Source organism: Rhizophagus irregularis, chromosome 8, assembly GCF_026210795.1.
Source record: "Rhizophagus irregularis chromosome 8, complete sequence".
NCBI classification, from domain to species: domain Eukaryota; kingdom Fungi; phylum Glomeromycota; class Glomeromycetes; order Glomerales; family Glomeraceae; genus Rhizophagus; species Rhizophagus irregularis.
In genome coordinates, this window is record NC_089436.1 from 1,118,692 (window position 1) to 1,144,264 (window position 25,573).

Genomic DNA, 25,573 nt, shown 5'->3' on the forward strand with positions numbered 1-25,573 from the left:
CTACAATATCTCTTCAGTAAATTAATTCCATAGAATACATAAATACTAGAGTGATGTATTCTAAATCAATTACAAGGACCTGTCGTCAAATTTACTACGTCGTAATGCTTTCGTTGCTCCGGGACGGAATAATACGCCGACAAAAATCCGACGTTTCTCTTATTATAACAGTTGGATTAATGATGAACTTTATATCAATAATTTTGACGACGTTTAATTAAAAGGGCATGATTTTACAACTTAGTTTTAGTATTGCTTACCGTAAATAGTTGTAAGATTAAAAATCAAGTAATTATAATGATTGTAAATCAGAATAATCATCTTTTAGTTAACCATAATAACGTAATATTTACAACTTATGATTATAATATTACAACCCACTTAGGTTGTAATTCGAAAAAAATAATTATTAGCAAGCACTATCAGTGAAATTTCGTCCGTTTACTCTTGATCAAATAGACAATATCTTGACTCTAGGAATATCTTGATAAATCTATGGGAGTTCTTTACTAGGGATACTTTAGTTATGTTATAAACCATATCAATTGGTTTTAATTACATCATGAACATAGTCTATCTCATTCAATATTTACATGGAGGAAGTGCGTGTGGTCAAATTTAATCAATATTCGAGCATAAATAGCATATAACTCTTACGAAGAATTTGTAATGATCAAATTTAGAAATGTTTACCATGAAAATCAGTCGTCTAATTTGATTCTATTAATGTCGGATGGTTTGATTGTGAAAGGGATTACAACTGAATGTTTTAGTATCTAAAGAAACAATTGATCTATATTGAAAATAATTGTTTTCTAATATTTTCTGTTATGACACCGGTTAATTATTACAATTTTACAATCGGTTTCTCTTTTGTTGTCGAATTAGTTTAAACATTTATAATATTTATCAGCTTTATTTTATGTTTTTTTTTTAACGCACAATAATTTTATTAGAAATTTTCCTTTAAATCAATAAAATGAATACATTTACGATTATTTTAAAACTAGAAAAAAAAGAATGTCCTATTGTTTGAATGGCGAAGTCCGCATTATTTTCCTAGAGTATTATAAGATAGTACAATGTCTTAATTAGATTTCATAAAATAAGATTAAGTTTTTAAAATTAAATAATCTTGCCGATTTTGCTATTTTTTAATAGGATGTATAAGCGACATTTGGTACATCTGATCATGTAGGATGCACGCAAAAAGAAAGGAAAGACTTTTTTGACATTTTCTCACGTAATAAAATTCGCGTTATCTTATCTTTCTTCCTATTTATTAACAATTAGAAAATGTAAAATTTCCTACTATTGTGTCGTGACCGATGTTATTCTGCAGTATAAGCTGAAAAAAAGTATTTTGTCGATCATTCGGACACGATTTGTTGGTTACAAGTTTCTAAATTGGTGATATGTTCATATTAATTTCCGCATTCATATAAAATTTAGAACTTTACGTAATCATAAAAATTTTCCAAAAATATATGCTTCTGGAAAGTGAATATGCTTATTATTTATGCAACTTACTGCAGAATTTGACATACTCCATAGAATTGAAAGAAATTTTCTTTTTTCTAAAAACAATAACAATTAATATCCGTATTATTCTTAACAATGGTAAATGTGCTTGCTTCTATAAAATGAAAGTTTATTTAAATCTTACAAAAAAAAAATGGCCTATTGTTTTTTGGTCTCATGACAAAGAAAGAAATTTCCATAATTGGATTAGTGGAAGTTTATAGAAATTGACATCACCTAGTAAACATCACATACTATCTGATTTACTACTTTTCTAAGGAAAATTATGATTTAATTTTAATCTAATGAATTCCAGTTTTGGGTTCGTTTCTTGTAAAAGGCACCAATTGCTACCAATTATTTTGGTAAGAAGAATTGCAACGGATTGTTCGGGAGAATTCGGAATTACTCAAAATTAGCAATAATAATCGTACGATTTCTCACTCAAGGTATATCGGCTTTTATAGGCGGCTATCGATCTGCATGGAATTTCTTCAATTTTTCCCGGCGATCACGCTATATATTTACATCACGCCACCAGGTAGCAAAAAAGAAACTTATATAGTGCCTGAATTTCCGAATTTTTCTTCACCTTCTAATTGTCTAGCTAACATGCTTGGAATTACGGGCCAACTGTCATTATACGGCAACTGTCCAGATTGCAAGAGGCAACGAACTACTGCAGCATGGTGCAAAACATGTGATATTGCAACTTTGAAAGAAAATTTCCGCAATTGGACTAGTGGACATTATAAGATAGATGAATTAATTAGGTATACTCAACTAAATGCAAACGAGAGTATGGATTACCTAGAGTGGATTGATTTTGATCAATTTGATTTAGTTGAGAATACTAGAAAACAAGGTGCTTATAGCTCAATTTATTCTGCAATATGGATGGAAGGTCCAGTATGGAACCTAGATGAGGAAGCCGAGGTATGGAATCGCAGTGGCCCAATTAAGGTCATACTGAAACGTTTGAATAATTCTCATAATATGAGTCAAGAATTTTTAAATCAAGTGAGCAGTCAAAATTCGATTTCAGTCGCTTACAATAATGTTTTATTTCAGATATTGTCACCGTCGAAGTTACGATATTACGGTACATTAATGCAATATAATTAAATTTCGACGGCGGCTATAACTTATTAACTTGTTAAAAGTCATATCCTAATATTTGTTTTTTATTATTGTAATATTCACATTAATATATTTCCTAATTTAATTTGAAAAGTTATTTAGATATCATAAATGCTTACAAAGTGGAGCACTTGCAGATTGTTTTGGTATAACCAAAGGCCAAACATCGCATTATATGCTTGTTATGAGATATTATGATAACGGTAATTTATATTCGTTCCTTGAAGAATCCATGGGAATCATTTGTTGGAGAGATATCATAGATATATTGTGGTCAATATCGATTGGTCTTAAATTTATCCATGAGTATGATCTCGTTCATAGAAATTTGCATGGAGGGAACATATTGGTTGAAAGTGAAATGGGTTCGATTGTTGCTAAAATCGCAGATACCGGATTATACGGGCCTGTTGATAAACAAATATCGTTTCAACAAATTTATGGTGTAGTACCTTTTATTGCTCCAGAGGTCCTTGGTGGAAATAAGTTAACCAAAGCATCTGATATTTATAGCTTTGGTATGATCATGTGGATGTTATCGTCTGGTGTACGTCCTTACTTTGACAAACCCCATGATAAGCAACTTATTCGAGAAATATGCTCAGGATTAAGACCAAATGTTGTAAGTGGAACTCCACCTGTTTTCTCCAGTTTAATGTTACAATGTTTAGATGCCAATCCATCAAATAGACCAACAGCATCCAAAATTTGCGAGTGTTTAGAAGATTGGGTCTCAGCAGTTTGCGATAATCCTAATTCATCCGATTTATTAGAACAATTTGATGCTGCTGAAGAAATTAAATTCACAAATTTAGAGAGATTAAATTATAATATTTTACCGTGTCACGAAAAAGCCATATATTTTAGCCGTCCATTAGATCCCATTATTAATATCGAATCTTCAACATAACTTTTCTAGAAAAACGTGATATTATTTTTTTCGTAGATTTAAAATATGTGTTTGCCATACAATACGAAATTCATTAATTTTATTAATTCGATGACGTTTATTCATTACAGCCGTAAACACCGTTTCTTTTTTTTTATTTCTTTACATCACGAACATTTTTTTTAAAAATAATAATTCGTTAATTATCGTTTTCGTTAACTGGACTAACAAAATCCGGTTATTAATTAGCTAACGTATTTATTTAAATCACGGACCGAAAGTTATTTAATAATTCGCTGAGTATTTAGTATTATGTAATTTACTATTATACATGTGTTTTTTTCATAAAAATGTTAAAAATTTATTTAAAATTTTCAAATAAATTTAAATTTTCGAATTTATACTCAATGACTAAGCTATTTCTATCATTTTTTTTTAGATTTTTCTTTACATTTATCAAAACGTCTTTTGATAGTTCAGTGAAAGTGAGGGTGAGGATTGAAAAATTTGATAAATCGTGGAACGACGTTGGCAAAATGTTTTGAATATGTAAACTATTCCCTATAAAGAAATTTATTCCCGGAATTTATAGCCTCAAAACATGAGATTATCCAAATTGCTTAGATTTTTAGTTATTTTTCCGTAAACGTATCATATTCACGGAGTTTTTACAAAAATTACGGATAAAATTTTTTATAGGGTCCCGTAAGTCGTTTAGGAGATGAAACACAGACAGATCAAATAAAATAATAAAACACATGATTTTCTTTAATCATTTAATCTTAAATTTATGTAAGTATATACTGTATATATCAGATATTAGTTATTATTTACTGATCTTACTGATCTAGTAGTATATAAATGGGTCATCATCCGAATATATACTACTAGATCAGTAAATAACTAATATAACTAATACTTATAATTTTGTTACTTTACCAAATTTCCGCGTTGTACAATATAAATATAAATAAATAGGTGATTATTGTAATCATGGCTAAGTTTAGCAGCTGATTTTTTTTTTAGCATACTGCATAGCATACGAGGACTTCATAATAAAATATTTGGGTTATGTGACTTATATCACAGGCGCTGGAGCGGAGTTATAAAGAAAGCTAAGTCTGTAAATAGCTAAACTTTGCGTCAAGCATTTTGTGTTCATCTTCAAATTCGATCCTAGGAGGTGAGTTACTAGATTTAGTTTTAAATTCTCTTTATAATTGTCCAAGCAAAATCTTCTTTGTCATTCACATTTGGATGAATAGAGATTGTGCTAAATCCTGTTTTCATAGCTGTGATGAATATAATTTGATTAATTTCTAATATTAGGAAAGAAAGGAAAGATGTACTAAAGAGCAATGTACTGTATGTAACATCATGAAGAAATTATTCATATTAATCATGCAAAAAAATTACTCACGATATGTAACAAGACCTTGGTACGTGTTTATATATATATAGTATTAAAAAAATGAATACATCTTCAATTCACCAAGATTCTTTAAGATTCTTTTTAGGACTTCTCTGAGCAATTATGCGGCTACATGGTCCACGAATTATATAGTCATTACCTCAGTCTTTTATATCCCGCTTTTCTTTCTCCCGGCCTTTCCCTTTCCTTTCGTCCTTTATGTCCGTGTGAGTGTGGATGTTTGAAGGAGATGTGTTCCTTTCACTCTTTCACTTTCCCTCAGAAGAGCTGAGGTGACAAGAGGTTTTTATGATGGTAAGAACTATAGGTACCAAATGGTTAAATAGCACGCCCTGTAAAAAAAAATTTGGAAAAAACCTCGATAAATGATCATTTTTCTAGATTTTATTTCGAAGAAACTCAGACACGTGACCATTTTCTGAAAAATTGTTTATAAGGACGGGTGGAAATCTCTCAATTTGCACATAAGTGATTCTCACTTAAGATAAAAAGTGTTCACGAGGATCGACATGGTCACAATGAATTATTAATATCGGATCGGCTGGCGGTAAATTTCACGTACCGTAACTATAAAAAATATTACTAATTACAGTATCAAAAAGGAAATGGAAATGGGTTGAATAATTTTTAAATTCGATTATTGGGAGCACCATTTAAACATATTTACATACATCCCTTATTATTACAGTACGTAATAATTAAAAATATCTGTCCCAATATTTACTGGCGTCTAGTTGCTTGAAGCTACACCGGATTATAACCGGTTTTTGCCGGTTTGGTTATTGGTATTTGTAATTTTTAATTACTAATACGTCGGTGTAGCGGATAAGGATTATGATATTATAAAATATGTATGAATGGCAGTTTCGTTGCTATGTTCCCTTTAAAAAAATTGAAATTTTAAAGCTGGATCATTTATTCTTTATAGACCAATCTCGTTCATTGGACCTGTCCTTTGAGCCTCAAGGGACTGTTTTAGACATTAAATCTCAACGATTCGGAAAATGTCTAGATTGTAAAAGTCAACGAACTGCTGTAGCATGGTGTAAAAATTGCGATATAGCATTTTTTAAAGAAAAATTTTCCAACTGGACTAGTGGTAATTCTAAAATTGATGAACTTATAAGATATACGCAATTAAATGCTAAAGGGAATATGGACTTTCTCGAATGGATTGAATTCGATCAATTCGACTTAATAAAAAATATTAATAAACGAGGTGCTCACAGTTCAATCTATTCTGCAGTATGGATGGAAGGTCCAAGATGGAATCTTGATGAAGAATCTGAATTATGGAGTCGTAATGGTCCAATTAAAGTTATATTAAAGCGCTTAGATAATTCTCATAACATGAGCCAAGAATTTGTAAACCAGGTGAATATTATAATAAATAATAACGTCAATATACTAATTCGCCTTAACTGTTTTTGATCAAAGGTTAAATTAAGAAAAAAAGATTAATTGTCATATGTTTTGAAAAGTTATATTACTAACCATTCATTATAAGTCTGCAAAATAAATTTTTAGATTTCTTGTAACGATAGATTTTATTTATTTGTGTAAAATATTTGCAAATATTTTTTCCTATTCTAATAACTGAAAAAAAGGTTAATATGTTACATTTTCATTTTAGTTATACAGATATCACAAATGCTTACAAAGTGATGCACTTGCAGATTGTTTTGGTGTGACTAAAGATCCAACATCTTGTTTTATGTTCGTTATGAAATATTACGAGAATGATAATTTATTTTCATATATTGAAGAAACTATGGGAATTCTTTGCTGGAGAGATATTGTAGAGATGTTATGGTCAATATCTGCAGGTCTTAATTTTATTCATGAACACAATCTTGTTCATGGACATTTACATGGAGGAAATATATTAGTTGAGAACGAAATAAATTCAATTGATGCAAAAATAACGGATACTGGATTACATGGACCTGTTGATAATTCAGTGACATCAATGCCATCTCAGCAAATTTACGGTGTAATACCTTTTGTTGCACCAGAGATCTTTGACGAAAACGTGTTAACCAAAGCATCTGATATTTACAGCTTTGGTATGATCATGTGGATGTTATCAGCTGGTGTGCGTCCTTACTTTGACAAATCCCATGATAAGCAACTTATTCAAGAAATTAGGTCGGGATTAAGGCCAAATGTTATAAATGGAACTCCACCTGCTTATTCTAGATTAATGTTACAGTGCTTAGACGCTAATCCGTTAAATAGACCAACAGCATCCCAAATTTACGAATGTTTAGGAAATTGGATCACGGCAATTTGTGATGACCCTAATAGATCCGATTTATCAGACCAATTCGACGCTGCTGAAGAATTTAAATTTGCAAATTTAGAAAAATTAAATTATAATGTTTTATCGTGTCATGAAGGTGCCATTTATTTCAGTCGTTTATTAAGTTTTTCAGATATCTGATCGTCACTTTTTTATGGAAAAATGTAAAAGGAGAACATCAATTCATGTTTTTCGCATATTTCAATAATATTATATAGTTAACGTATTAAAAGTCGGAACGTCATTATTAATTTCAGTAAGAACGTCTTAGGATAAGAACATATTAATAATCGTTCTAATTCTAGATTCTTTTCCGTTTTCGGCTTAACATATATGAGATTACAAATTTAGTCCTATTTACTAATTGTATTAATAATTGTAAATTAATTTTATTATTGATCATTTTGATTTATTATTATTGCTTATAAACAGAACAGTATTGGTCTTAAGTATCTTTAGAATTATTTACATTTATTGAAGAGCTTTATTGATGAAATATATAATAATGAACACTCTGCTTTATTACAATAAAACTTATAAATAAACTCGTGAATGATTTAATAGTGTGATCTTGAGAGTCTATATAATAAAATACTTATTGTATAGGTCTTTAGGCAATACTCTGCCGTTTTCGATTTCAGAAATTTGGCGGCTATATTGTGCCAAATGGCCGCGATCACGTTATTGCATAAATACTATATAATAAGTATAATCGACACTAAGTATCACGTAAGATGTAAGATGAACAAGATCGAAGTCACCTGAAATTTCGCGTAACCTCAATTAAGGGGTTTAAATAATTACGCGAATTTCATGTAGTTCTAAAAAACTTTTTAACGCGTTTTATTATCCATTTTGACCAAAAGTTATTAAACGTCAACGTGCTTCATATTCTATCGAACAAGAAAGAATTGTTGTTAATTATGCTTTTCAACGAAGCGGCTAGACATTTTGAACTTGATAGTACCATGGTTGGACGCTAGATTAAGGCAAGTAAAAACTGATCAAACGAAACAAAAAGTGATAGTAAACGAGTTGGTTCTGGCTGAATAGCTTTTTATCCTTAGGCTGAGAAGTTATACATTTGGGCTATAGAACAAAAGAAGAAAAAATTAGTTGTAAAATTTGTAACTATACGTCTTACAATGTTTGAAATTTTAAAAGAGCCGGATATGGTAGCTCAATATGGTACGTGATCAAACAACAAATTTTGTTGCTGCATTTCGTTGGCTAACTGGTTTATCAGAAAATACAATTTAGCTTTACGACTACATACAAGAATCTCTCAAAAACTTCCTTAGCAAACAGAAGAATTATTGGCAAATTTTCATCGGCTTGTCATTCGTCTTAGAATAAAAATTCTACTGAATTGTGTAATATTTTTATGGACGAAGCTCCAGTCTGGTTTGATATGGCTGGAAATATCACTATCAATCCAAAATGAGAAAAAACAGTCCATGTCGTGGGACAGGTGATAAAAAGATCGTTTTACTGTCGTTTTAACATGTGCTGCAGGTAAAGATTTATAATAAATCTTTTTTAAAAAAAATCATTAAACATTAGATATTTTTGATTATAGATGGAACAAAACTACATTTTAAAGGAAAGAGAAAAAGTTCATTCTGGCGTGATTGATTGGTTCCAAGAAAGTGGCTGGATGAATGCAAATTTAAATGAAATGTTATATTGTTTACTTTCATAATATAAGAAGGTTAAATAACTAACAGCCTAAATATCCAGCTATGATGGTATATGATAATTTAAAGAACATCAAGTGGATCTGGTAGTTATCCCGGGTGTTAACAAGCATTTGCCAACCGCTTGATGTTGCGATTAACAAACCTGTTGAGGATCATCTTCGTCAAGAATGGCATCAATGGATGAGTAGATAGGGGCGGTACTGAGTATACTAATGGACGCAACCTTAACCGTGCAAAGATAAGTGATATGTGTGGGTAGATTAAACGTTCATGGGAAGGGATCATTATTTGTTCTAATAAAAAATATGGAATATCATAAATACTCAAGATATTGATATAATTTTTAGAAGTCTTGATGAAGATGTATGTTTTAATATCTTTTGTACTTATATGGCAGGCCACAATAATTAATGAAACATTTAAAACCTTGACCAAAGAAAGCCTTGCTAGAAATGGAGAATGGATTATTGGTTTTGGAAAAGTAAATGTTCGTGAGTCATTGAAAAAATGGAAGTGCGAAAAGGGCGATGATGCTATTTGCGAAGATATTGGAGGAGGAATAGAAATAATTGAAATTATTGATATAAATGAAGACAAAGAAAATTATATAGATAGTTAATTTTGTAGTTTTGTTTATTTGTATTGATAAAATAATAAATAAATCATAATTTTTTTAGGAAGCTTATTTTAGGGATGCTTATTTTCGTTTTACTCATGAAGTCGTATAAAAGTAGGGGGGTGCTTAATTTCCGGCGGGACTTAATATTGAAAAAATACGGTAATTTATATAAATTATTTTGGTTCCTTCGGCAGATTATTAAATTTATTCTGGTTTATTGGATAGTTTTAAAATTATAATGTAAAATACCCGCAGATCTCACTATACGAAAACAAGTGAAAAAAACAAGAATCTTCCTATATGACTTGGATACCGGGCAAAAGTAAATTGTTTTCAGTTAGAAAAAAGAGATAAAATATCCTCACAACCACCGAAATTTATGAGATGAAAATTACCTATTATTCATGCCCTATTTATATATGAACGATGATTTTCATCCATACAGAAGCTTTATCTTTCAAAATACTAACTGTTAACCACTGAACATATGATTTAAGTATATTGTTAACATGCAAAAATTCATTTGCAATTATTGAAAATGATTTATATTTTAGACTTACAAATTGAAGAATAAATCAATATTTTATATTAATAAAGTTCGTACAATATACTTACATAATTTTCCGTCAACTACAAGGAATAATTTAATAATAATAAGTCAAAGTTATTGTTGATGTAAAGTTTATATTTACTGCTGCTAATTCAATAAAGACCATTGAAAATTAAATAATAACAGATGACATTAAGTATATAACTCAGTCAACATTGTAAATAAGATCCCAAGCCTCGATCTATAAAACCACATTTCTTAAATATCAGATCCGAATTACCATTGATTCTACACCTAGTCATTCGAGTCATTTAAAATTCAGGCCAAATTTATGATGCCAGCCAGAATTATAATAACACGTGATATTTTATAAATAATTTTGGCCAGAATTTATGTTACCACATGATATAATTTTTAATTAACATCGAAATGACCCAAATGACGCGGGACTAATGATCCAACATCAGATCACTTGCTATACCTGTTTTCTGGTGCTTCTAAGCAATTTTATAAGATATCATGATCTTTATTTGAATAACGGCGGAATTTATCGACCCTGTACATTTGCAATTGTGGTAATACTAAGATTTGTGAATTTGAATTTTTTTGCTGCTGTTGATTTTAGCGTCCTTCTTTGCTAGGATAATGTCCAATGAAAACTACTCTTTTAATTTACTAATCTCATAATTAAGTCTTTATTTGCAAATAATTCGTACACTGCTAACTAAGGAAGGTATCGTTGTGAAGCTGATAATAGTTTTGTTGTTGACTGTTACCATGAAGGATGTTATATAGTTAATCAGTATCAAACGTAAGCATTTCATTAATCATTGCTTTTTAGTAAATATTATTGTTTATCCGGCAAATTGAAACTAACGAATATTTCGTAATTATCTCATTTGACTGGAACAACGAACAACACTCTACTTTATTAATGAAAGGAAAATGCCAATTAATTAAATTATATTAGTAAGAGGTTTAATAATTTACGGATACACTAAAATTTTTGATAAGAGATTAAGACACTCAAAAATCTCGAAAATAAAAAATCTCAATAAGATACATCCATAATTCTGAATGCAAATGTATCACTCAATGCAAAAGGTGAGAGCGAATAGTTGTGGAGTCGTTGCGTGGAGTGCAATGTGTTGAGTACGTTACACTAATAATATACTGTACTCAATAGTACGTATAGAGGCCTTTTAAATATGTAGGGTACGCAATATAAGTATTTACTTAGCTTGTCAAATTGAAATAATTTTTTTTTTAAAAAAAAGCTGGAGTATCTAATACGAATGTAAACACCTTGCATATTAATACTAATAATTCTACGACTCTTGCGCCTCATAATACTACATTTGGTTTTATTTATTCATATCTATTGTGTTAAAAATATTCAAAATATTCTATTCATAAATTCTGTTAATTAATGATTAGCCAATTCAATTCACCTTCATTATGCGGATCTTAGCTTCCCTCTCCCTTAAATTCACGTTCTTTTAGATTAAGTCCTTTCTTGATATTCTAACTCATATTTCATAAATACACATAAATATAAACAAATAAATTGTGAGCGGTTTATAATACCTCTTCATCATTAAGGTCCTCTTCATAAGTAATATTCTTTTCATAAACGATCCATTTTAAGATTTTGTCATCTCGGCACTTTCTTAAAAATTCACTATCCGATAGTTCACAAATTCCGAAATTTTAATACAAGAATAAAATAATAATACATAATTTTATTACCGAGCAATTTATTATAAAATATTTTAAGTAATAATAATTTGGGATAACGGACTGTGGGATTGAAAATTTTCGTGATCGTGAATTTTCGTGATCGCGGATGTCGATATTATGTCTTATATTTCCGGGATTTTGTAGTAGAAGTATTGGAAGTGTAAGTTTACATTATTTAAGCCATCTTTTAGAATTGCATAGCATAAATTGGCAATAATATTCTACTCCATTTGGTTTACCATTGCTATTAATAATTAATTAAATGTGTGGAGGAACGTTAGCAATTGTGTAAGTTTCCTTCTATAGATATGAAATAAAACATTATGTGAAAGAATTCATAATAACCCAAGTTCATGGGAAAAAAAAAAGAATTCCGACATTCTCACCATTATCTAAGAGACGAAGACCATGATCGTGCACTTGTAAAATGCGTGTCGTAGCAGATCACATTGTTAAAATTTTATGTATGTTATAGTATATATGTACAATCTAAGCTTTTGTTTTTTTTAAAAATGGGGCTACTTAAGCAAACTGTTTATGATATTGTAATAATAATTTATAAGAAAATATAAGATACTGAGAATTATGGAATGAGAATAATCAGCATAGTAATTTGTTTATACTGTATATAATGAAACTTTGCGAGAAGCTTGTATTTTCTCCGTGTAAATGTCCATGAACAAAACCTAGTTCATAAATAATCACATTAAAGCTGATTATATTGCTTGAATACCTCGACAGCAAAAATTTCTATATATTCGTCGAAATATGAATACAAAATTCACCGTTTTTTTAGTACGGTACGCCGGTACGGTATATTTTATCTATGTTGTAAATTTTTGGATACAAATAAGACAGATGATCATGTATTAAGTATATTTCGGAAAGACCATAATTCCGAATTTAGATATATTAAAGTTCGAAAAATAACTAGACGCACGGCAATTGCCGGAAATATAATATTGTAAATATTCTTTAAATATATTAGTTCAGTTAATGGTTGGTTGTAACCGAAAATTTTAGATTGATATTTGTAACAAAGTTTGAAAGTTGATCAAATTTTTTTTAAAAAATGATTTAAGTTTCAGTAGTGTTACGTTATGAATAAAATAAATGTTTCACAGAAATTTGGGGACAAAGGCTCTATTTATCATTCGGTATCACAAATTTCACGTGATTAAGCATTTTTTACCTGAAAAATAATCGAAAAAAATCCAAGTTCCCAGAATACTTATGAAAAAGGGGAAACGCAGTGGGTGTGGTACCATGACAAATGGTATGGTACGAAATCCCGAATGTCAAAATCCCGACACCATATAATCCCGACTGTCAAAATCCCAAAATTGAAAATCCCGACTTATACAAAATCCCGAGAGTCCCGAAATTTAATTTTTAACCCGCCTCATATTACTTTTTCCTCAAAGTCCTGACTTCATATTAGATTTATACTAAAAAGTAAATTTCTCACTTCACAAAAAAGCCACTATTATACCAATTTAATACTTATTAAAGTGAAGCAACCATTAACGTGTTTAAAACACAAATGGGCATACAAAAAATGAATATTAGTATATTTATTTGTTTGAAAGTTACATATTTGTATAAATTACGAATTTATAAATACTAAAATTATATTTTAATATTTTGCAAATTTTAAGTGATTTGAAATAATTGATATCTTGCGAAAGTGACACAAAATTAAATAATTTTAAAAAAGTAATAGCAACACTGAATTTGAATATTAATTTATTTGTTTTTGTAAAATATCAAGTGTCGGGATTTTCAATTTCGGGATTTTGGATAGGACCCGTGACAAACCTTTTTACTATGATCACGTGGGGCAGAAAAGTGTAATGTATTTATATATCATATCGTCGGATGCTATAATAATATATAAAGAAAAGGTACAGTATAAATAAGGATTTCTACGAGCGAATTAAATATTTGTGTCAACTTACTATTATTTCTCGATTTCATTCTTTCTCGGGAACTTTTTTTTAGTGATGAAGAATCAAAATAAATTATAAAAAAATAGTCGCGCAATAATAAGAATTTACATTAAGGATCTCATAATTTTTCTAAATTGCAATATTACGCTGTATATTTGTTTGGACGTTTTGGCAAGGCAAATTTTTTTTTGCACAGTATTTTTAACACGCAGTTTGTTTATCAAACTGGAGTTTATATACTGTATACTGATTTACCACAGCATGCAAACCTGCAGCTATGTAAGATTAAAGAGTTTCAGGTAAATGATCAGGTCATTTGTTAAGTGAATTTTGAATGACCAGTCATTTCAAAATGACAAAATGACGTGACGATTTCGTTTTCGTTTTCGTCATATGAGTCATCTAAGGTTATTTTATAATCCAAAATTACGCTATTGCTGCTTAATATGTGCTACTAAGGAACTGTCGCACGAACGCTATTCAAACCAGATTTAAATTTGGATTGAGTTTAACTCTGGTTCTATATACTATAAAGATATCTAAGAGATAAGAATAAATCATATACTTTTATAATCAATACAAAGCCCTAAAGGTTTCCACCTCTCTTTACAGGACCAGGATGAGTAACTTCTATATAAGGTCCTGTAAAAATGGCTTTGTATCCTTTGTGCTCCCTATTGCCTCTTACAAAAAAGGAGATAAACCAAAAAAATAGTATTCCCTAGCATAATCCCTTTAATTACTACCTCTTCTATTTATCAATAATTCAATATTCCACTAAAATATCTCATTCTATCATATGACTTTAAATTATTAGGTTTATCAGTTTGATTTTTTGTCGCTTCCTCAACTTTGTATTCTTTTCTGAAACCTTGACCATATGGATAATTTAAAACTCTTGAAATTTTAACAATGGTACCAGAGCCTTTCATTCTGTATATGTTTGAAACATTTACTATATACTTAATTTATTACTATCTTATGCGGTTTATCATCATACAAGAATTATCAATATTTTTTTTTATAATTCATATATTAAGCTTAATTTGAAAGAATCGACAGTTACTTATTACTACTAATACATATACCGTGCGTATTTTTCTTAAAAAAAAAAATCTTAAAAATAACCAAACAAAATTTGACGAAAAATTAAGCAAAAATCTTTGATAGATCAGTATTTAAGAACGAAATTAAAAACGAAAAAACTAATTTTTCTTACCTAAGATTAATATTAACTTTATTAACGATTTTAGTAAAGTTAAGTGCTTAATGCGGAATGCTTTTAAATTTGAATAATTTATTTACATTTTTCCACAAAAAAATGGATTATTGGAGTCTGAAAATTCTAATGGACGGCTGAAATAAATGGCTTTTTCATGACATTGTGATTTATCAAAATCTAAATTTTCCAAATTTGAAAATTTTACTTCTTCAGCAGCATCAAATTGATTAGATAAATCGGATGGATCAGGATTATCACAAATTTCCGAGATCCAGTTTCCGAAGCAATCATAAAGTTGAGATGCTGTTGGTCTATTTGATGGATTACCATCTAAACATTGTAACATTAATCTAGAATAAACAGACGGAGTACCACCAACAACGCTTGGTCTTAGCCCTGAATAGATTTCCTGAATAAGTTGTTTATCGTGAGGTTTATCGTAATAAGGACGAGTAGCAGCTGATAACATCCACATGATCATACCGAAGCTATAGATATCAGATTCTTTGGTTGGTGTACTATTCCCATCCAATATTTCTGGAGCAACAAAAGGTAATACGCCATAAATTTGTTGAGATGACACTGATTTGTCAACAGGTCCGTGGAGTCCAGTGTCGGCGATTTTAGCATCAACTGAATCCATTTCATTTTCAACTAGTATATTACCTCCATGCAAATGACCATGTACAAGACCTAGTTCATGAATGACATTAAGACCCGCAGATATTGACCACAACATATCCACAATATCTCTCCAGCAAATAATCCCCATAGATTCTTCAAGATATGAGTACAAATTTCCATTTTTGTAATACCTTAGAACAAACATATAACATGACGTCGGATCTTTGGTTATACCAAAGCAATCTGCTAGTGCTCCACTTTGTAAACATTTATGATATTTGCGTAACTTTTTTTTTTTAAAAAAAAGAAAATTTGTTAGATAAAAAAAAATGAGGACATATTTCATATTAAACACTTTATATTCGGAATTTATTATATCAAACAGAAAAATCCTATAAATTATAGCTAAATACTTTAACTAATAACAAGATTGTGTAACGATTGAATACTAACTTGATTTATAAATTCTTGACTCATATTATGAGAATTATCTAAACGTTTCAATATAACCTTAATCGGACCATTACGGGACCATACTTCAGCTTCTTCGTCCAGATTCCACCGTGGACCTTCCATCCATATGGCAGAATATATTGAGCTGAAAGCGCCTCTTTTATTAGTATTTTTTACTAAGTCAAATTGATTGAAATCAATCCATTCGAGATAGTCCATATTCTCATTGGCAGTTAATTGGGTATATCTAATAAATTCATCTATACTAGGATTTCCGCTGGTCCAATTGCGGAAATTTTCTTTCAAAATTGCAATATCGCAATTTTCACACCATGCTGCCGCAGTTCGTTGTTGTTTGCAATCTGAACAGTTGCCGTATAATTGAGATTTGATGTTCAAAATGATCTCCCGATCGGAAGATGAATCTAATGAGCGTGACTGATCTCCAAAATCCATATAAATTTGCTTTATTTATTTTTTTTTTAAAAAAAAAAAATTGAAGTGCTTTATAAGCATAAGTAATTAAAGTTTTGTTATGTAATCCTTTCCAGAGAAGAAACAGGTCTCTATACAAATAGGGTAAATATTCTAACAGAAAGTTCTTTTTTTTTTTTTTGTTTCATTCGTGTAACGCCAATCAAACGTGATCATCACATCGATTTCCAATAACATAAACAAATATTTGTTTTAAAACGGGTTTGAAAAAAAAAAATTAATAATCAGAATAAAGTTGTGAGACATAATAAGGGTCATTGCTGCAGGGATTATTTTGAATTCCAAACATTAAAGTTGATATCATTTGATGTTATTAGGAAAAAAGATAGTACAAATGTACAATTTTTAGTATTTAATTCATTTTTTTTCTATTATTATTCCTAAATTTATTTAATAAAATGTCTTAATACTAATGCTATTCGTCTTTGTATAATTACAAGAAACTTCAACGTTTCGTTACTAATAAAGGTTAAACAAGTTGAACGCAACACTCAAACTCGAATTTTCTTATAAACTTTTTTTAACAATGATGCTAGCTGTATTAACAAGATTAAGTTAATTTGTTTGTATCTCACATTTTTCATTGATATTCCGCCATCCTCCGAATCCGATTATTATTTGTGTTAAATAAGAAAAAAAGAAGTACACACAATAAATGTTAATATATACAAAGTTAAATTTGTGATTCCTCGAAATAAAGAAACCGAATTTAGAAAAGAAGGAATTTCCGATTGTAACAAATAGAATTTAAAGTATTGGTTTTTCAACCATAGACTATTATTAATGTTTTTCTAACGAGTAACGATATACAAACTATATTTCATGGAAAAGACGAATGGTAAATAAATTATAAATTCTTCAGTATAAATTCTTTAAATATTTCCATAAAAACACTTGACAAATTATTTTGCCTTAAATTCCATAACATAGATTATTAAACACAAGATCTTAATAATTAATAATTAAACCACTGTTCTCATTTCTATATCGCATCGAAACGTCGAAAAAAAGCCCACATAAACGTAAAGTACGCAAGAAAAAAAGAAGCGTTCATAAACACCACAATGCCATTTTTGGGGATTTATTATGTTATGAAAAAGATTAATGTGATTAATGTCAAAATAAATTCTCATTCACATCTTATATTTGAAAATAAAATGCACAATAATAATTCCGACATTTAAATAATCGTGTAGGTCTTTCTTTTTTTTTAATTCTTGCATATAAAGAAGTCTATTTATAATATTTATTATCTTTTTCGCAAATAATAATAAATTTAGATTATGTGGAAGTTAAAATTATTCAATTCCAACAACATGATATCAAGTATAAAATTACAAACAGATTAAATTTGTACCAACTACAACCAAATATACATGATAAAATATCATAGTACGTTTGACAAGCTTTTGTATTTGTCTATTTTCAAAGAAAATCGAAACTTTACTATTTATATATATATAGAAAAATAATGTCAAAGAATTAAAGAATGTTCCGTAACAAACACATACATATCGGCAGATTTGATTACCCTAATGATCGACATATGGATATGGTATTTTTGTTACACGAAGTAATACACAAAACACAGTAACGAACATTTATATGGTTTTATTATACAATCATTTGATAAATACTTCTTTTAATAGTAATATTGATAATATCTTCTTTATGGGTTCTCACTATATACAATAACTTCTGGACTTTTTTCGTGTAAAAGTTAAAAGTACATGTGTTTACAATCAGTTTGAGTGTAAAAGTTCCGTTCCTACATTACGTACAATTAGATAAATGTAAATTAATAAATAATTATTAAAATTTTTTTTATGATAATTTTATAAAATTGTCTATTTTTTTATAATATAATTGAGTCTTAAAATATTTTTATAAATTTTTATTTAACTTTTGTTTGATTAAAGCATACTTACTTTCTAATAATACACATTAAAATTACTTATACAGGTGACAAATGGATTTTTTGTTAGCGAAATCTCTATAAAAAATTTTTTAGAAAATTGATCATATGTCTGAGTTTTCTGGAGTAAAATGATCATTCATCGGAGTTTTTCCAGAAAATTTTTTATAGGAATGGTTTTTTTTTGCGTTTGAATAATTTTAGTTTCGCAAAATGTAGATTTTATAGTCAAGTGATAGTCTATAGCAGGATTTATTTGCAGAGTCACGACTTCGGATATTAATTTCTGGTTGTTACGTTTGTACAGTACATCAATCACGTTCGTATCGTTAAAAAATCATTTAATATTCACATGTAAAAATGTGATCAAGATACAATTACATTGTGGGCATGGTTTTATGAGCATTATTCTTAAAGATAGTTTTCTTCAAAGTTAATATAGTTAACGAATTTCAGAGGTAAAAACACATGTTTATCATCATACGTACTGTTTAGTGCTCGTGTAATAAATGCTTAAAAAGTACCATTTTGTTTAATTTTTGTTTTTTGTAATATGACATAAATCGAACAAGATGGTGCTTTTTTAGACTTTTTTACATTTCATTTTTATAGGATTACGGTTTCGCTTGTTCTTGGCATAAAAAAAAATTCATCGTCAACTGCATTCCCTTTTCAACAATCAATTATCAAGGAACCAAAACAAAATACGAATCATTGACATATTATTAAATGGGCATATTTGTTAAAATAATACGTAATTTAACTAAAAATTGGCACAAGATAATATAAATTTACCTTATAACCGGCTAAAGGAGAAAATAGTTTACCAATTGTAGCACCGATGCTTTCGACAGTTTAAAAGCATAACGTATCAAATGGGCACAAATTGTCACGAAACAGCGTTCCCCTATAAAAAATTTTTTCAGAAAAATGATCACGTGTCTGCGTTTCTTCGGATTAAAAACTAGAAAAATGATCATTTATCGGAGTTTTTCCAGAATTTTTTTATAAGCTTCCAGTTATTAATACTAGTTATTAATACAATTAAATATTGATATTAAAGGTTTTAGACCAATTCGGCCTCTTCCTTCAAATCGACAAAATCTTGGCATGGGATGGAACTTGTGTTAATGGAAAAACATAGTATTTGTTTTGCTTTACATGTAAAGTTCAGTTTATATTGAAATATTGCAGTATATTCCAGAAATTAGAAGAATGCTTTAGAGAAGATGGGAATTTCAGTAAGACAACAACCTTAAGCTACAAGTTAGAATCCTTCAAAAAACTGTTTCCAAAGTTATTGATTGGTCATCATAGCTACTCGATATAACGAACCCTCCTCTCCGTTCAGTTGATCTTGTGTCCTTAATGCGCCGAATAATACGGCAATTTTTAAAATGTATTTTTATCAAAAAATTATTAATAAAAGAAGTATATTTATGTAGATTGTATATATGCTTGCAAACTTCTCTACTAATAATTTAAAATTTATCAAAATTCATCAAGTGATTTGCTGTGCACTTTAATGCTGGCCAACCTAATTTAATGCTGGCCAGAATTAGGATAAAATCGATACATATGGGGATTATTGGCGGATCGACAAAATGTCTTCTGATGTGATATTAAAAATTTTATATGTGTCCTATGTGATAATTTCGTGATAAGCATATCAAAATAAACACTTCAACACCCCCTCAATTAATAATCTAATCTTCCTTCTTATTTTGACTATTCTCTTCCTAAAATTAATCAAGTTCCGATTATTTTTCTAATCTCAAATTCGTTTCCCTCTAAACACGTTCTAAAAAGGAAGGTGGGCGTGTTCTAAAAAAGGAAGAAAATGTTTTTTTCAAAAAAAATTAAATTGTTTCTATGCGTCTTAAACTAATAAAGTCAAACTTTAATACAGTTTATTATGTTTCAAACCCCGTTTAATGAGTGTGAAACTCCATTTACTCGTGACGAAAATGAAGAACTTATTATTCATGAAGATACAAATCGTGCTTTTTTTCATAATTATCCTTCCAACTCATATATTCACGCTGTTAGAATATTTGGTGGTAAAAATTATTCACAGTCATACAATACTGTTGAGTGGACAGATGAAAATGGCCAAGTAAATTCAAGATATAGTTTATCATCTGCTGGAGCTGTAATTTCCTTATTTTTAAAAGTAAGTTTAATAATTTTTTTGTATTTGATTATTAAAAAATATGAAAAATAATTTAAAAAAATGTAAATTTATTTTGTAGGAAATTTGTAACAAGCCAAATTCGCGTGTTTCTGGAACAATACTTTTTGGTTTTGATATAAGTTTCTTGCAACAGCTTCATGAAACTATTGCGCACCAGTTATAACAACCTATTATACCTGCTGTTAATCATAAAAGATCTTATACTGATCTTACATCACGATCACAAAAGAATAAACGTATTTCAATGGTTGGGAAGGACATTGCAACACAGACTTTGACAATTCTTAATAAAAATAAATTTATTTCACCATCTGAAGAAATTATTGCAACAATTGAGTCTATAATACTAGTAGAATTACATTTTGATTCCGGAGATACAACTGCTGATAATATACAACATTTAGATTCAATTGTTCGTGCTTGTGATGAAACATTGATTTCACGTGATGGTTATCGAAAATTAGCTCAAGCAGTTCCAAATTTAATAAGGGAACATGCAATTACACTAATAATGAAAGCACTTGTTCCAATTAAAACTTTAATATTGATATTTCTATTTTTGATGGTGATGATGATGAAAATCAGCAAAATATTATTGAAACTGAATTTAATGATGATGAAGTAGGCAATGGTGCATATCGATCTATCCTATCTTTATTAGATATTGTAGTTCCTATTTTGATTAAATCAGAATCACCCTTGGTGATAAAATTAATATAAAATTAAGTGGAGATGGAAGAAATGTAGGTCATAAGCAAAAGTATGTAATGCTTATTATGTGTATTCTTAATGAAGGCGAAGCTGTTTTGAATCCTTCTCACCAATACAGGTAATATAATATATCCATGTATTTTAACTCTATATGTATTATTATTAATTTGTTTATTATCATAGTATTTGTTTACTATATATAGAAAAAGAGTCTTATAATTCTTTATCTACTGTATCAGCCAAATTTTCACATGAACTTGAACAGTTACTAAAAGAAGGATATAGAGCTTCAGATGGTACAATTTGGCCAATTGAATTATTTTTTCGGGTGATTGGAAGTTTGTAGCATTAATTTTAGGAATTAATGCTGCAATGTCCAATTATTTTTGTTTGTATTGTAATTGTCACAAAGATGAGCGTCATAATATGGATAAAGTATGGTTAAATTCAAAAACACACATGGTATATATAATACTTATTTTTTTTATTATGATTTTATGTATTTATTTAATAAAATTTAATTAAAAATTATAGAATGCAAAAATCCTATGCTTTTTGTGAAATTAATCAAAATAATTGGATCCCTGATGAGTTACATCTTATGCTACAATGCTTTTTCAATGTTTATTTTATGAACTTGTCAAACAAAATGAATTTACAAATAAAACACAAGCTTTAATAATTGAAGAAATGAAGAAGCTTCATGTTCATTTTGAAATTTTACCCTCCATCCACAAAAAAATGGAAAATGGGATTGGGCATCACTTATGGGTCATAAAAAGAAAATATTAAAGGATTTTCAGGTGGCAAATCTTTTTGAAGGACAAGAAGCTACAAGAGGACAAAATATTGAAAAAATTTGGCGTGAATTTTATCGGCTTTATAAAATAATGCATCAAAAGTCAATAACAAATGAAGAAATCAATCAATTTGAAGTTAATGGATCCATGATTTTTGCCGGTACTGTGAATAGCGCTAATCAACAACAAGGAATGTATTTGCGCACAGAAGTTCACCATATATGCATGTATTTGTTCAACATGTACCTCAGTTTATGCGAGATTTAAAACAAAAAGGAATGGTATTGTGACACTTTTTAACATCAAGTATAGAAAAAAAAATCATCAACAGGTAAAGTTTTATTAATGATTAATAATAATAAATAAAAAGGAATTATAAAATAATTTGCAAATGATATTTTAATTATTATTTAGGTACGATTATTTTTTGGAGGAACAACAATGGGCGGCAGAAAATCAAAGAGACCTGTAATTCATGATATTTTTTATTATGAAAACTATTATCAAATTCATGATACGCCAATTAAATATACTCGAAAATCATTAGAAATTAAAACTTAATAATAAACTTATGTACTGTATATTCAAATTTTGTATATATTTTGGTAGAATAATTTTGTGTATATTTTTAATAAAATCAATACAAAACAAGATGATTTTTTTATTGTACATTTTTTTAATTGTTTTTAATTCTATATTAAAATTCTATTCTATCTCATAAAAAAAAACCACGGCATCCTTCTAATTTATCAATTTAAATTTCTTGCTTGATTCTCGTCATGATTTTCTATATATTACATTAATATTAAAACCTAAATAAATATTTCATAAAATAAAAATAAAATTTTTACGTTACCTTCCACAAAATCTCTTACATCTATATTAAATTCAAAATGCATTGAACCACACCGCAATGACATTTCAAATTCTTTATATACACGTTCTTTCCAGCAAAAAGTGACATGATATGTTTGCTGCGCATTCTGCATCAAAACATATGCACATGTCCCTGTCCGACGCTTTTTACTGCCCCAATTTTTATTTCCTAAAAGAACTAATACCCAATTGTTCGTATTCTCGACCACCCTCAAACTTACACGTATACTTTCTTTGAGCAGGGGAATATCGAAGGTTGATTCATTATAGAACAAAATAATAAAAAGTCCTTCAGAAAAAAGCTCCATTTTTAAGGTTTTTACTCTAAGTTCACTTCTATGAAATTGCAAGCGTGCTTTTAATTGTATAATAAAAGAATTCTTAAACTGGCAAATATCATATAATGAGGGAGAAGTTAAGCAGCGTGAGTGAGGTATTATTTTACTGTTTGGGTGAGCATTTCTTTCATGAATAGAAAGGAAATTCTTAGACGAAAAAGTTTTTGGAAATTAGCAGGACAAAGTGAACAAGTGAACGGTATTATGGGCACGTAAAAAATTCATTTTTCGCGCACTTTTATTTCAATTACAAAATTTCTAATTCAAGTGTGATATGGCTGGTTTATAAACATTAATATCGCGAAATTTATAATAAAATCCTTTAGAAAAAATAACTCCGATTAATGATCATTTTTCTAGTTTTTACTCAAAAAAACTCAGACATGTGATCAATTTTCTAAAAAATTTTTTATAGGGAAATTAATTATAAGTGGATTTGGTTTAAGAAAAAAGTTCGTTATGTGTCAAAATCAGTTTATCCCGATCGTTACTGGCTGTATCATGAAAAATTCAACAAGAAAATCCTAACGATAATCTGATTCAATCACGAAAAACGATATCAGCTTTAATTGATTGAAAGTAAAATAGATTCCTTATTAACAATAAAAAGCTTTTATTCCGTCAGTTCATATAAATACTAATTTTATAGGTTTATAGACGTCAATAATATGCTATTAGAGATTTTCTCAATAAGAACAACATATTCCTAAAAAGCATTTAATTCACCATATCTTCACTAGGTAGAAGTACTATATTCATAAAATAAGTTTCTATTAATATATCAATGATCTTAAGATTATTTTATAATTGATGGAAATTTGATGAAATTGCTCTAAGCTATGGAAGAATTAGAGGTATGAATATTTTCTAATAGAGAGAGTGATGAGCATGAAGAAAAAAAGACAAATATGTTTAGAATATTTTAATTTACGTTATTTTTCGTGTTTTATAAGTAAAAAAAAAAAATGTTTTTTTTCTCGTAGTCAATTAATCCATTACTAGTGAAACAAAAATGTTAATAAATAAAAGTAAACAATGAAATCTCGTGTAAATAATAGGTTTTGAATCTTAGTTCATTATATTTAAATATAAAAATTGTTTACTTATTGAAATCGATATCACGAAACAACCATTTTTTATAGGGCTTATTCCATAATTTATTCGTGTGTTAATTATATCATAAGGATTATATGAATTTTGGTAAATTTAAATATCTAAAATTTATTATACGTTTGAAGGAGATAGCAAGATGCGGTAAGCAAGATATTTTCTACTGTTATATTATTACAGGCACGAAACAGCAATGCTTTATTTTTATTTATTTTTCCTTTGTTATCCAACGTACTTGAAATAATGAATCAATAGTAGAAATTGTAACATGTCTCTGATCGAAATTTTTATTTAATAAAATTACTCTGTAATATTCTCCTGATTACAGATTTCAGAAATTTCGCCAGAAATCCTTTTTTAATTAAAGATTACTTTTATCTCATCATCTTTATTTGTCATCTAACTAAATAACATGTAAAAAGTAAAAGGACGCGTCACGTTAATAGTTTAATCAATAGTTTATCGTATAAGCATGATCATCGGCGGCTGCAGGATAATACAGTTATGGTTAAAATATCATCCGAACTGTTTCGCAGTTCGGTGATATTCTAACCCCCTATAGTACAGAGTTACCTCTTGATATAATTTTTAGTAAAACGCGGAATTTTCCATTTTCAGTTAAAAATAGATTTAAATTTTGATTTTATTTATCATAATATGTCATTCGATGTGATCGAAAAATCATCAAATTAATCTTAATTTTTTGTTAAAAATTCTTAAAAAATTGTGTGAAATGCAGTACATAATCATAATTACATAACAACGTCCGAAGAGAATTTACCATAAATGTTAATATTACTATTTTAATTTGATTCTTCACAACCCGAAAAAAGAAACGAATAAATCGAAATTCGATAGAACAAAGGAAATAAATTTCCGTCATAACGAATGATAACGATAACGAACATGGTGTTAAATGAAAATAAAAGAATTAGGAAGTATTGTTTTTCAATAAAGGCCAATTTTTTTCTTATCGCAATTTTACTAACGATT

The 25,573-nt window shown here is 28.8% G+C and overlaps 6 protein-coding genes across 7 annotated transcripts; 5 read left to right on the forward strand and 1 right to left on the reverse strand.

Moving 5' to 3' along the window:
- Positions 1 to 2,133: 2,133 nt before the first annotated feature.
- OCT59_028128 (uncharacterized protein) lies at positions 2,134 to 3,687 on the forward strand (the record flags this gene model as incomplete). The annotated part of the gene is made up of 5 exons (XM_066147091.1): positions 2,134 to 2,541; positions 2,756 to 2,967; positions 3,175 to 3,283; positions 3,581 to 3,586; positions 3,682 to 3,687. The coding sequence occupies 5 exons, from the start codon at positions 2,134 to 2,136 to the stop codon at positions 3,685 to 3,687; spliced, it is 741 nt and encodes a 246-aa protein (XP_065993840.1).
- OCT59_028129 (uncharacterized protein) lies at positions 3,317 to 3,571 on the forward strand (the record flags this gene model as incomplete). Its single annotated transcript, XM_066147092.1, has 1 exon — positions 3,317 to 3,571. The coding sequence occupies one exon, from the start codon at positions 3,317 to 3,319 to the stop codon at positions 3,569 to 3,571; it is 255 nt and encodes an 84-aa protein (XP_065993841.1).
- A 2,144-nt stretch (positions 3,688 to 5,831) lies between the features above and the next one.
- Positions 5,832 to 8,585, forward strand: OCT59_028130 (uncharacterized protein; the record flags this gene model as incomplete). 2 transcript variants are annotated; one of them, XM_066147094.1, is made up of 7 exons in its annotated part: positions 5,832 to 6,356; positions 6,616 to 6,808; positions 7,253 to 7,381; positions 7,503 to 7,540; positions 8,268 to 8,273; positions 8,352 to 8,472; positions 8,545 to 8,585. In XM_066147094.1, 7 exons carry the CDS (start codon positions 5,832 to 5,834, stop codon positions 8,583 to 8,585), a joined length of 1,053 nt encoding a protein of 350 aa, XP_065993843.1. The 2 variants fall into 2 exon arrangements, with proteins under 2 accessions (XP_065993843.1, XP_065993842.1); XM_066147093.1 differs by lacking the exon at positions 8,545 to 8,585 and adding an exon at positions 8,531 to 8,544.
- Positions 8,586 to 9,262: 677 nt separating this feature from the next.
- OCT59_028131 (uncharacterized protein) lies at positions 9,263 to 9,669 on the forward strand. Its single transcript, XM_025313158.2, has one exon. It carries the CDS (start codon positions 9,340 to 9,342, stop codon positions 9,601 to 9,603), a length of 264 nt encoding a protein of 87 aa, XP_025187915.1. The 5' UTR covers positions 9,263 to 9,339; the 3' UTR covers positions 9,604 to 9,669.
- A 5,114-nt stretch (positions 9,670 to 14,783) lies between these two features.
- On the reverse strand, positions 14,784 to 16,621 carry OCT59_028132 (uncharacterized protein). The gene is made up of 2 exons (XM_025329966.2): positions 16,142 to 16,621; positions 14,784 to 15,974 (listed from the first exon to the last, which is right to left on the reverse strand). The coding sequence occupies exons 1-2, from the start codon at positions 16,595 to 16,597 to the stop codon at positions 15,144 to 15,146; spliced, it is 1,287 nt and encodes a 428-aa protein (XP_025187916.1). The 5' UTR covers positions 16,598 to 16,621; the 3' UTR covers positions 14,784 to 15,143.
- Positions 16,622 to 20,466: 3,845 nt separating this feature from the next.
- Positions 20,467 to 20,908, forward strand: OCT59_028133 (uncharacterized protein; the record flags this gene model as incomplete). Its single annotated transcript, XM_025329967.2, has 2 exons — positions 20,467 to 20,724; positions 20,804 to 20,908. 2 exons carry the CDS (start codon positions 20,467 to 20,469, stop codon positions 20,906 to 20,908), a joined length of 363 nt encoding a protein of 120 aa, XP_025187917.1.
- Positions 20,909 to 25,573: the final 4,665 nt, after the last annotated feature.